This window comes from Aricia agestis, chromosome 13 (genome assembly GCF_905147365.1).
Source record: "Aricia agestis chromosome 13, ilAriAges1.1, whole genome shotgun sequence".
NCBI classification, from domain to species: Eukaryota; Metazoa; Arthropoda; class Insecta; order Lepidoptera; family Lycaenidae; genus Aricia; species Aricia agestis.
This window is the reverse complement of record NC_056418.1, coordinates 12,973,167-12,986,934: the sequence shown is the minus strand read 5'-3', so window position 1 is coordinate 12,986,934 and position 13,768 is coordinate 12,973,167. Positions and strand designations below refer to the sequence as shown.

Sequence of the window (13,768 nt, the reverse complement as noted above, 5' to 3'; positions counted from 1 at the left end):
TTACACATTCGTGTTCGTTATTCGCCTCGCTATTCGTGCGAATGTATAAATGCGGTATAAGACTAGCTGTCCCGGCAAACGTTTTTTTGCCATATAAAGTATTTCGCCCATATTATTTTATTAAAGTGTCTAAATAAGTATGTCACCATGGCAACGTCCATCGCTATCCTATCGCACAAACAACGGTCGCCGTCAGTCTCGAGTTGTAATAATTTATTATTATTTATTCAAATTATAATAGGCAGGCTTGAATTTTCTAAGAAATTCATAATATTATATGACTTACTGGAGATAATTTTACTAAACATACACATCATCTTCTGCTGAAAACTGCATTAAAATTGATAAAGTTTCAACTTACAAAGTCTAACTAGCTATTTGACCGAGCTTTGCTCGGTATTCGATAAAACACGAATAAAATGACATTTTCTAAAAATGATTCCTAGCTAGATCGATTTATCGCCCCCGAAACCCCCTGTATACTAAATTTCATGAAAATCGTTGGAGCCGATTCCGAGATTCCAATTATATATATATATATATATATATATATATATATATATATATATATATATATATATATATATATATATATATATATATATATATATATATATATATATACAATATATATATATACAAGAATTGCTCGTTTAAATATATAAGATTAAGTAAGCAACTCTAAATTAAGTGTTTGAATCTACTATCATGTAAAGATGTGTAATTATGTATTCGAAATAACAGTAGAAGCATATGTAAATAAATGGTAACAATATCATTTATGTGGTAAAATTAAACTATAAACAGGAAATTAGACAATTTTTCTTCAAAATGTAAATAAGTATAGCTATAAATTAATTCAGGGATGTTTTGAAATAATAAAGTATTTTGTATTACTTTCGTGTAAAATTGGTTATAAATTAATTATCATAATATTAACGATGTTGAAATTACCGGTGAAAATTAGACGTTTTTAAAATATTACTTGGCTATGAATATTAAAAGTTTTGATATCATTATCAAAATTTTCTTAAAAATTATTACGAAGGGGAATTATGACAACGTTGTTTTAGTATTTATGATACTTACTTATATTATAAATTAATAGAGGTATTTTATTTAGTATATATTAGTAAAATTGTAATATTATTTTGTGATTAAATTATGGTGCTGTTTACATGCATTTTCAAGGCGAAAATAACTTGAATAATTAGATAACAGCCATCGAATCAATGTGAGAAATGTATATTTATATATTTTTATCTTCATTAATTATTTATTTTGCAGTTTTACCAGTCAAATGCTCTTCATGGCTGAAAATCGAGATCTTATGTTACATGACACGATATATTGATTTCAATAAAGTATACAATTGATGGTAAACTTTGTTTTGTATTTTACCTTCATAACTCTTAGGCGCTTTGCAGACGAAGGGGCGGGGCGGGGCGGGCCGGTCAGTTTCGCCGCGAACGATAGCACAAAACGAATCCTATATTACCAACGCACACTGCGGGCAAAAAGACCGCGCCGCAGTTGCCCGGCGGGCACTGACGGTGCATGTCCGCGGCTGCTCGCCGTGGATCACACAAACCAGTTTACATGCAGTAACGCAGACGGCGTGTGCTTTGTGTACGCGGCGCGGGCAGCCGACATCGACGGGCGTACGCAGCGAAGTTGACCGGCCCGCTCCGCCCCGTCGTCTGCACAGCTTTTTAGTTTTTACTCTTCTCTCTCAATGGCTAATAATTGTACTACATACTACACTTTTTTAATTTTAAATTTTTTCCCGACCCTATATTTATGAAAAAATTGCAATTTTTTATACTTACCTGCTTCATCCACTAACATCTTCAATAATATTGTACTCGGCTATTTTCATAATTTTACGTGGACAAAAGAGACATCTTCTATGAAATAGGTTTTAGTAAAACACATAATGAATTTTTAATTTTTTATTTAAAATAATATTTAAACAATATTCCTACTTTTTCTAGATATAGTAACCTTAATAATAACGTTATTCTTAGGTTTTCTTTTTTATCTACAAGTTTCCTCTCTTCTCCTGTTCTAGTTCTATCGATTCAAATAGTGTCTTGAAGTTGCCAGCTCCGAAACCCTAAAAGAAAAAAATGCAATAAGTAGGTAAATCATACTTGCTTAATGCTTATGCCATAAATACATATAGCCTTTTATTACGGAAAAATGTATGTTCCCGTGCGATAAACGGATGTAATAGATAGTCTGTCAAAAAGTGAAGAAATTAAAAAGTGGCAACATCGTAGTGTCATCCCTTTTTTCTTAGATTGATTTGAAAGGGATGACACTACAATGTTGCCACGTTTTAAGTTCTTCACTTTTTTGACAGACTACGTACATAATCCATAGACAGAGAGACAACATAATTTATAATTTTATATAATTTTAATTTTTAGTGTGTGTGTTAGTCTGTCACCTCTTCATGTACGTATGTACGTTCTAGACGTGGGAGAGCCATGCTTAGGCACGAATGGGCTGACTCGACCGGAGAAATACCACGGGCTCACACAAAACCGGTGTGAAACAGCGCTTGCGCTGTGTTTCGTCGAGTGAGTGAGTTTACCGGAGACCCAAATCCCAATCCCCTACCCTATTCCCTTCCCTACCCTCCCCTATTCCCTTCCCTTCCTACCCTCCCCTATTACCCTATTCCCTCAGCCCGCAGCTCTTCTGATGCTGCGAGTGTCCATGGGCGACGGAAGTTGCTTTCCATCAGGTGACCCGTTTGCTCGTTTGCCCCCTTATTTCATAAAAAAAGTACTGCTGGGCCAATTTTAGGAGTATGGAGGTAAATCTAAAAGCGACTTTTAGGCTGGCCGCACACACGTTTTCCGTATTCGATTTCCTAATGTGGAATTCCGTGATGTTAGCGCGCACCTTCGTTTTTCTTTAGGCACGGACGCGCCGGTTTGCACTTAAGAAGTTGAGACGTACCTACTGTGCACTGGACGAATTCTGCAAATTCGTCCAGTGCAAAAAAGTGAATGTGTGCGTCTAATGTACCTATTCTGTGATTCCATACATTTGAATTTCCAAATACAGAAAACGAATTCAGAAATAGAATACTGACGGCGGCGCCCGATCCAGCCATTTCGCCGCTCCGGGCGATTGCCCGGTTTGCGTATTTCGGCCAGCGAAAGTCAACAAATTAGTACCAAAACTTACATTATGATTCCTCCTCTGTATCACCTCTAGGAACAACGTGGGTCGGTCCTGGGTGTTCTTTGTGAATATTTGAAGCAGGTAGCCGTTGTCGTCGTAGTCTATGAGGATGTTCAGTCGCTCCAGTGTGTCTATGCTCTCTGCGACCTTGACTTTGCTGTGTTTGAGCTGTTCCCGTATCATGGTGTAGTATTTGGCCGGGATGGAGAGGAATTCCACGCCGCGGCTTCGGAGGTTCTCGATCTGGGAAAAAAAAATTCTTAGCTTTTAAATCGATTATTTTGAAGAACGTTATTTTTTAACCCTTAAAATGTTTGGTTGCAGCCCGCAGCACCAAGATCAAAACGTGTTTGTGGCCCGTATAGACAAAAGGTTGAGTAGTGAGTACCAATACCAACTACCACTGGTGTAGCGTAAACTTGAGAGGTGTCAAGAGACAACGAATGGGACGAAGTTCCAGTTTATTATTTTTTAGTTTTTTATGTACAATAAAACCTGTATACACTTATAAAGCATTATTAGCTGGAAAATGAATATAATCATAAAAAACTGGTTTTGCAAGTATAAAACACTCAATAAGTTTCAAGGCCCAATCTATGGTAAAAGGAAATAAATTGGTGTTAGCAGGACATGTAAGGGATGTAGAAGAGCTAAGAACTAATGGCAATGTTATTTAATACGAGCCAATATAATTCGTTGAACATCGGTGACTTTAGCACTCTATAAAACAAGTTCAAACGTAAGTAATGAACCAACCAAAAACGTAACTAAGCATTTAGATAAAGGTAGTCTAAACATTTTTATTCATTCTTACAGATAGATAATAATGATCGGTTGTTGCTGGAGTACAATGCAGCTGCGTTTAAAAACCAGAGTGGCAAGTGCAAACATATTGCTGCTTTAATCAGTAACAAAATTATTATTTTTAACAAAAAATTAAAACCGACTTCCAAGGTAAAAAAATAATAATATGAACTAAAAAGTATTAAATAACTCTTACTCTATAATAGTGCCTTTTTCAGAATTCGTCTAAATCTCAACTATTTCTGTACATACTACAGTCTTCATTACTTTGAAGTCTGTACCAGCTAATTTTATCGTGAGTTCAGTCAATGTCAGAATATCTGAAGCTTTTGGGACTGGTACCGACTTCAAAGTAATGAAGACTGTACCTACCTAGTATGTACAGAAATAGTTGAGATTTAGACGAATTCTGAAAAAGGCACTATTATACAGTAAAAGTTATTTAATACTTTTTAGTTCATATTATTATTGTTTTTACCTTGGAAGTCGGTTTTAATTTTTGTTAAAAATAATAATTTCACTCTTTTTAGTTATCTACAAGATAAGGCTTTATGCGTAAATAACCACTACGAATGTTAACTATTCACATTATGTTACTGTAAGCGAAATTGTGGTAAATGCTTGCAGTTATCTAAGCGATGCTGCAATTTAAAAACTTTTATCTTTAAAGATTCAGGAGTTCTGTTCAGTGCCTTTGGACCAAGAGACACCTTCGTATGAACTTTCTCTTATTCGTAACATATGTTTAAGTTAGTAGAAACAACATTTTAACCACTATGAGTCTTTTGATAACTTTCAAGGATTTCCCTCGATTGCTCATAGATCCCATCATCAGCTCACCGCTTTCGTAATTATTATACAAAAATTAAGATTATATCCTATACAAAACACAAGAATTTTGAAAATCGGTCCACAAACAGCGAAATAATCATCAAAAACATTTGCTTCGATGCAAAATATCACGAAAAGCATCAATAATTGGGTCATAATGTGATGACCCATGGCATAATTATGATTTTGATGATGATGATCAAATAAATTGATGTGTTGGCTTATGCTTTCAGTTGTTTAAACAACGCCGAAATCCCCGAACCTGTATCTATAAGGATTCGAAAGTTCTGTTGGGTACCTTCGGATCCAGGGTATAACCTGGTGCGAAATTTTACTTTTTGGTAGCATTTACCTCGAATGCTTCAGAAAAAATTGAAATCACTATATGTTTCTAGACAAATTTCAAGGAGTCCCCTCGATTCCTCCAGGATCCCATCATCAGATCACCACTTTTGTGAACATGGTACCAAATTTGAGTTAAACCCTATACAACACAAAGAGAATTTTGAAAATCGGATCACAAACGGCTGAGCTATCGTTGAACATACAAAAAAAAAGATACATACAGCCGTACGTATAACCTCCTCCTTTTTGGCAGTCGGTAAATACAAGCAATACTTGAAAAAAATAAATGTAATGTTTTGAAAAATCTTGTTTTTATTTATTTTTTACAATATTAATACTCTGTAAGAAAATCGGAGTCTATAAATTTACTAAAACACTGATACTTTGGATTTAAATAAAATAGGTATTCTATGAAACTATCACTGCAAGTTTTTGTCGTCGGGTTTTTGAGAACATGGTGGTCCATTATTCATCAACACTAACGGCCGTTCCCAATATTTGATCTATCTCTGGTTTTGCCCTACTAGAGATAGGAATAGCTCACATTAGACATTAGAGACATCTCTAATGTCTAATGTGAGCTATTCCTATCTCTAGTAGGGCAAAACCAGAGATAGATCAAATATTGGGAACGGCCGTAAAACGATAGTTAGGTACTCAATTAATATCTTTATAAAATGCAACTTAAATAAAATTGACTTGACTGTTAATGCAATTTTAGGTTATATCGAATCACATACTTTTTCATTTTTACAGCAGCTATCTGATCTAATTTCTTTTAATTTAAAAGTTTAGGAAAAAAATTAAATTTGTATACTGACTACTTATTTTTGCTGTTATTTTTGCAGTCTACGATACAAAAACCATAAAGACCAATTTCTAAAAATTTCAAAACAAGATTGACAAGTTTGTTTGACTACTAACTGAGCCCCTTTGGTTGCATATTTTTGCCACGGCAAGCGCGGCAATCGCTTTCTTTATCCCCTCCACCCACTTCGCACGCTCCGAATAGTACACGTAGTAGCCATGCGGTTGTAACAACACTTATAATTTGTGTCGTTACAACTTTTCGTCTTAATTTTTTCTGTCTAGCCCCCTTTCGTAACACGCGATAAGGAACTTCGTTTCAATATTTCAAAACCGGCAATGTTCTTAAATTGATCTTGAACCTCCCTTGAACCTGCCTCCCTAAAAAACTTCCTTCTTACACTGATGTTTGACACTTACCGTGGTAATAATATCCTCGGTATTAATCGCTATGTGCTGCACCCCCGCCCCGCCGTGGTATTCCACGTACTCCTGGACCTGGCTCTTCTTCTTCCCTGGTGCTGGCTCGTTGATGGGCATCTTGACTGTCTCCTCCCAGTTGGCCATGACGATGGAGCGGAGCGCAGAGTACTCCGTACACACCTGCTTGTCGTCCACTGACCAGAATCTGGGAAGACATAAATAAATTCTTCATTATTTTGTGCGTTTGCACGTAGGTCCGTTGCCACAGGAACGCGTGATGGATTTTCTCAGATGTTATCGTTAACTACACACTTACAGACATAGATATTTATGTCTGTGCCTCTGTGGTTAACTACAATATTTTGTGTGGGGTAAAAATAGTGCCCCAGCGGCTAACACTGTATCTATAATAATTCGATGCCATACAAATTGTAATAATTATTTTTTTTCGCAGTTACAAAAAGTTACATTCAACTTGGTACTACTAATATATATTCTGTGATTCAACACAATATAAGCTGTATACCTATGTAACCTCGTGTCCAGTAGCATAGCTACATCCGGGGCCCGTGACAAATTGGTGAGCCTTATCAGTAAAAATCGTCACGTTATTTAATAATAAAACAATGGATAAAAATTTCTGACCTCACAGCCTCTTCGGCCTTTTTTGGGTCAGGTCCCGGGGGCCCGTGGCGTTTTGTCAGTTACGCCTGCACTGCTCGTGTGTCCGTAACGATTTTGGTTTGAGAAGAAATCGCGTCTTTTTTAGCCAAAAAAAATACTGTTTTTCATTCTGCGGAGGTTGAGAAATCCTATTGTGATTTTGTTTTTTTTTTATTTTGGCTCGCTGCGTCTGAACTCTGAAGACGGCTATAGAGTGACGCAGCCTCTACGCTCGAGTCTCGACTCCTATAGTTTAAATATCTTGGTATTTTTTTGTTGTAGATTATTTGTGTGTTTTGTGAATAATAAGACGTGTCTAAACACACCATGCCGAAGTTCCGCGGCAGAAGTTCGGCTTGATTCCGCCTGCAATGTATTTTAAAAATTACCGATGACATACTACGCCGAAATTCCGTCGCGTTATATTGTATGCGTTTGACATTGCTGACGTAATCATGCCGAACTTCCGCCACGGAACTTCGGCATGGTGTGTTTAGACTTTAAAGTTTAGACCAGGTTTAGACACTTTATCTAAAGTCTACCAGCTACCTCTATGCGTTTATAATAAGATCACCATGTAACGTCCTAATATTTATTTACTTAATCCTTATATTTATTTATTAATTAATAGCTTAAGATGCATAAACATTATATACTTAAACAGCATGGCAGCACCACTAAACCCGACAAGGGTTTGTCTTGGTGCCATATATACTTATATTAAACTACCGACGAATAAGTACTTACTCAAAAGCTTCTTTAACAAAGTGGCGATCAAGTCTCAACTTATGCTCACCTGTGGAACTGCAGACAGCGCTCGTACCACGAGGCCGCCTCCTCCATCTTGTTGTCAGGCATGTTGCCCACCACGTGGTCTATGAAGTTGATCTCCACTTTCGGCCTGAAATACATAATATTCAGTTCATTGATATGTGTATCGAAAATCGAAATACTAGTGAAAAACGTAAGACGTAGTACCGTATACGTTTTAGTTTGCCTCGATTTACGGTTTTGACTGTAGTAGAAAATATAATACCTTAAGTGATGCATTAAACATAGGAAGACAATGAAGACAATAAACGGTAAGTATACCACTTAAGAGGAGTCCACACCGCCCTTTTTTCCATACAAACGCTGTCCCCTGTTTCCTCCCTGGATAAAGCTAGTAAAGTTATAATTTTTTTCCTGAATATCTACGGCCACTAATACAATGTCCCTATGTTTTCCTTTTCTTCATAATCTAATTATTAAATAAGATATGAACGTTCAAAAACCCAAAAAAAATGGCCAGATTTTCCGCTGTATTCAAACGTCCAGAAAACAGATTTGGCTAGATTATACAAAAAAAGCAAAACATAGTAACACAGCTCAAGCCTTTCTTTAATCTTTAGTGAAAAAAGTACTTAAATCGGTTAAGTTTTGGAGAAGGAATCAGGGGACAACGAATCGTTGATTTTCTGCAGTTGTCTCTATCGTTTTCTGCGGTATAGGCTTGAGGTAAGGGAGACAGCTATACAGGGTGTAACAAAAACAAGTGAGTATTATCACACTTGTAGAGAGTGATAATACTAAAGTATTATCACTCTCTACAAGGAACACGTACACACCCACTGTTGAACGAGTTCACTGTGAAAGTAGCAGCGCTGAAAGACTAAATTTTTTTTTTCACTTTTGTATGGGGAAACTCGTGACGCTCGGGCCCTTGCCCATACAAAAGTGAAAAAAAATTTTCGTCTTTCAGAGCTGCTACTTTCACAGTAAACTCTCTACAAGGAACATGTACACACCCTAAAGTATTAACACTTATTTTTGGTACACACTGTAGATATTACACGTACTTTTTTTTCATTTCTCTAGCCCCTGGTGTATCCTCTTAAGACTGTTGTGTAGTGCGGCGAGCGTAGAAAAATAGGTATTTGGAAAACCATTCTCATATTAATCATGCTTAACCATATAAGTGCATATAGGTAGAAGTGTCACAAAAGCAATATTTAAGAAGCTTATAAAATGTTTTTTATAGCTCTGGTTCAAACTCTAAATTGAACCTCATTATACTCTATAATATTCAGTCCTTATTACTACAGCTCTAACTATATGATATACGTACACAGGCGCGGTCGCAGCCTAAAATTTTAGGGGGGTCACTCACTAGTCACTACACTAATCTTTTTATTTTATCTGCACCCTCGGACGATTCTGGGTTTACAGCTGTCTAAGGTCGGACGCAGGGGATAGCTAGAAATTTTATTTTATTATTTGGCAAGATTTTGAGATTTTTTAATTTGACCTTAGATTTTGGGGGGGTCATGTCCCCTGTGACCCCCCCCCCCCCCCCCCTTCGGACCGCGCCTGGATATACATATATTACATACTACATTACATAGTATACTCACAGGTACTGGTGTATGGGATCAGTCTTCAGTGACATGTACCCCGGTAGGAAGGACCCACGGTACTTAGACCGGTCTATGAGAGTATGTGTGTTGTCGCCGTACTGAAAAACAAAAATTTATTTATTTAAATTAAATAAACTTAAATGATCCGTCCTCTGTGATCTGTCTGTACCATAAAGTTAATATACCTAGCGGAATAGAGAAACAAAGGCCTGAGCAAGAGAGATGTCACTATCAGTAACACTGCGTGGTAGAAAGACGTGTGATACATGACAGCAGCACTCTTTTTTGACGTCCAGTCGGCACGTGCCGCACGTTGACAATTTAATCTTATAGAAATCACGTTCAATCATACTTGTGTAAGTGTATACGTACACATATTTTTACACACAGATGAACCCAATTTTGGTTACGTTTGACAGCTCGAGATTGTTGCTCTACTCCCCTATGTATATTAACTTTATGGTCTGTACACGCCAAAATATCTGGCCTGATTCAGGTGTTAGAACTTGAGCCTTGGAAAAGGAATAGTTTGTACTATCAGAGAAGTTGATTCCTATGCAAATCGGGGACCTAAGTAGTTTGGTTGCGTTACGTCAAACCCAGCTGACAGATCACAATTAACATTGAATTGACATATTCGACCAAATAACGTTGGTCTGTCAATTGCATAGGAATCAACTTCCTCGATGGTACATCAAAATGTATGGTTTCTCAATAACATTTTCACTTATAATACCACAAGAGCTTCAAAATTATCGGATATTTCCCGATAGGTTCGTTGCAAACAAATGAAGGAGTCAAGTTTATCAGGTTAAAAAATCACGAGCGCGAAGCGCGAGTGATTTTTCCTGAAAAACTTGACGACTTTATTTGTTTGCAGGGAACCTTGAGGGAAATGCCAGATAATTTTGAAGCTCGTGTGGTATTCGGGGGATTATTTTTCCGTCCCAAATGTCGGCCAATATAATTGCACCATGAGACACAATTGAATTCAACCTGTCAGTTTGACGTGTTTGTCTTTTATATATAGCGACTACCAGAGAAAATTTTCAAAAAATTATCAGTATAATACCATGTAGGTTGTACCACGTGACGTCGAATGGTGCAATTCTATTGGTCGATATTTGGGTCGGAAAAATAATCAGGAAAAATAGTCTCAACCTCGACCCTCGTTCATTTAAAATCGATTTGAAATCGATATCTACGTTAGAACAACATAAATGGCAAAATCTATTTTCCGTTTTGCCTCGGCGTCGTCAAGTACTTTATAGAAGCAGTCAGCAGAAGTTTTTCGAGATTCTTACCGTCTTCAACTTGGCCATTCTGACCACTCCAAACTCGTCTCTTTCCTCCCATATATCCTGGATGATCACTGCTCCCTGCTTCTTAGCGTAGCTGACGATGTAATCCAGGTTTTCCACCTCAAACGCCACATCCTTCACGAAGTCTCCGTGTATAGCAATCTCCTTGTTGAACGTCGTCTCTTCGGGCTCGTATTGTGCTTGGAAGACGAATATTATCTGAAATATTATAAAAATCGGGTACTTAATAAATAATACCTAAAGTAAAGAAAATTTAGAGCTAAGTTTTGGCGTCGTTATAATATTACTATTTACTATTTATATAAGATAACGCCCGTAACTACGTTGCGCCAAAATTTGTTTATCACGCGGTAGCCGTACATTTTTCCGGGATAAAAAGTATCCTATGTCCTTTCCCGGGACTCAACGTATTCCCATACCAAATTTGAGCAAATTCGGTTAGCGGCTTAGGCGTGAAGAGGTAACAGACAGACAGACACTTTCTGTCTGTTACCTCTTCACGATTCTAAGGGTTTGGATTAATAAAAAAATCGATTTTTTTAAAAATTGATTTTCATAAAAAATGGGTTAAAAATTTAATCAATTGTAAGGGTTTCGATTAATAAAAAAATACGATTTTCATAAAAAATGGGTTAAAAATAATGCACAACGTTAATAATCAAGTTTTCACTTCTGCCGGCACTCCCGGAGTGCAACCCGTCTTTTTTCTCACCTTGTTCATTCTGACGACATAGGAGGCAGTCTGTCGCGAGCCTGTCTCCAGTCCCCGGTAAGCGAGTGGCTGGAACCCAAACCGCGTCACGTAGTAGCTGGCAGCCTAAAAGAAAAAGGTAAATGTAGAATTCAGGGGGCTGTCCGATGTAAATTTTATGTTGATGCATCTAGCATATACAGTGTGTAACAAAAATAAGTGATAGTACTTTAGGGTGTGTACGTGTTCCTTGTAGAGAGTTAACGCTGAAAGTAGCAGCTCTGAAAGACGAAAAAAAAATTTCCAGCGTCACGAGTTTCCCCATACAAAAGCGAAAAAAATGTTTGGTCTTTCAGCGCTGCTACTTTCTCAGTGAACTCTCTACAAGGAACACGTATACACCCTAAAGTATTATCACTTATTTTTGTTACACCCTGTATATATTATTAATAGCATCATACTGAGTTTTATGACAGATTCTCTAGAGAACTCTCATAAAACTCAGTATGTAATTACTAAGAATAATGCTTAGTATGGCCTTTACCTTAATGCAGGTACATTTTAAGTAATCTACTATAGGTACTCTTTTCATTGTCAAAAATTCTTCACAAAAAACCTCACAAAATTACTTAGTATCATATTAAATACACCATATTTTCTAGGTAGGTATTCTAAATAATTATTTAGAATTCCTTTCTCTAGATGATTATAGAACATAAGTTTATGACGTATAATATAATATTTATTATTTACCTGTTTAGCGTTGGAGACCCAGAAGGTAACGTGGTCGAACGCCAGGAACCGCCCATTTTCAGGTTTCATACCCTTGTCCGTGTAAGACGTCTGTTACAATGAAAAGAAACGTTATACAGATTTTTTTGGTATTTTAACATTGATTTTAAGGACGCTATCACAAAATATTATGACAAAAATTAGCAGGTCAGTACGAATATCGACGTTAAGAACATTAAAATAACATTCAATATCAGCACGCCTTGTACAGTGGCGGTTAGGACGCTCGCCGCGTTCTTGATAGGGCGAAAATGTATGAAGAAATTTGAGAGCGTTTCTTATTTTTCTTATAAATGGAAATGTTATTTATTTTTATACAAAATATTTAGCTATTCGTACAGGGGACTAAATAAGCAACAATTTTTTTGTACATTTATCTTCCTTAGTTCAGTGTATTTAGCTATAATGGTACCTAATCAAACCCCATTTTTTTTAATCTTTTGCGATTATTGTGATGGTTAAAACGTATTTGTTGTGAAATTTTTGTATGCGGCTATAATATGTTTATGGTAAAGACGTGGAGATGAATATATTATCTTTTATTTGAAACCAAAATATCCTCGCAGTGTGACTCCTAATTCTTTAAAATGGTACTTGAAAATCGCTGATATTTGTGAAAAATGTGATAGCGTCCTTAACTAACTTCCAAAAATGGAGATTCTAAGTGGAGGAGGTTTAAAAATTTTTTAATCGCGATAAAAAAAATCTGATATATTTGGTCACATTCTAAGTAAAGATAATTTTACTTTCTCTGTAGTAGATATTAATTATCTACGACCGTTAACTCTTTTGGACTAGGACTTTGAAATAAACTCACCATTTTCTTTGAGAAAATCCTTCAATTAAACCAACCTTTTCTTTTCATTGACAAATAAGGAACTGTTTACGCGAATGGGTCCCCAACAGTTATATATTCTCGGCAGAATATGGAATTAATAATATGTATTATAATGTATTTGATTCAAAACAAGTTTCTAAGGCGGTGTCCATAGTGGCTAGTAAATGTAGAGCTTTCCAGAACCACAACCATGGATAGTTTTTGACTTTAATACTTCCTACTTTTAGGTATTTCAAAAGATACTCAATAGTACATCTGTATCTGTACCTAGAACACCTAAGACGTAGGCCCGTATAAATAGTCAGTACCTAAGATGCGACCCGGTCTCAAGACGCCGTTCGGCTCTGTGATTGGTCCAAATTTTGACAGCCAACCAATCACAGAGCCTGAACCGTGTCTTGAGACCGAGATGCATCTTGAGTACTGACTATTTATACGGGCCGTAGTCTCCTAAATTATTATAGCAGTCCACTCTCCAAACTCTAAGCAATCTAGCTGTTGTGTTCAAAAAGGGGGGAAAGTGTAGGCCACGTACCTATAACTTAAATATACTTTGAAAAAAATAAAAAGGGAATTGCGGTATTAAAATTAGACGAGTATATTACAGTGTCGTAAGGGTCGTAAGGCTACGTATATATTGATATTTTGTTTTTATAGT

General features: G+C 36.5%; 1 protein-coding gene across 1 annotated transcript; it reads right to left on the bottom strand.

Annotated features, from left to right (window-relative positions):
- Nucleotides 1-1,968: 1,968 nt before the first annotated feature.
- LOC121733066 (4-hydroxyphenylpyruvate dioxygenase-like) lies at nt 1,969-13,179 on the bottom strand. Its single transcript, XM_042123164.1, has 9 exons — nt 13,090-13,179; nt 12,234-12,323; nt 11,502-11,606; nt 10,772-10,987; nt 9,465-9,565; nt 7,868-7,972; nt 6,406-6,613; nt 3,202-3,441; nt 1,969-2,116 (listed from the first exon to the last, which is right to left on the bottom strand). Exons 1-9 carry the CDS (start codon nt 13,090-13,092, stop codon nt 2,042-2,044), a joined length of 1,143 nt encoding a protein of 380 aa, XP_041979098.1. The 5' UTR covers nt 13,093-13,179; the 3' UTR covers nt 1,969-2,041.
- Nucleotides 13,180-13,768: the final 589 nt, after the last annotated feature.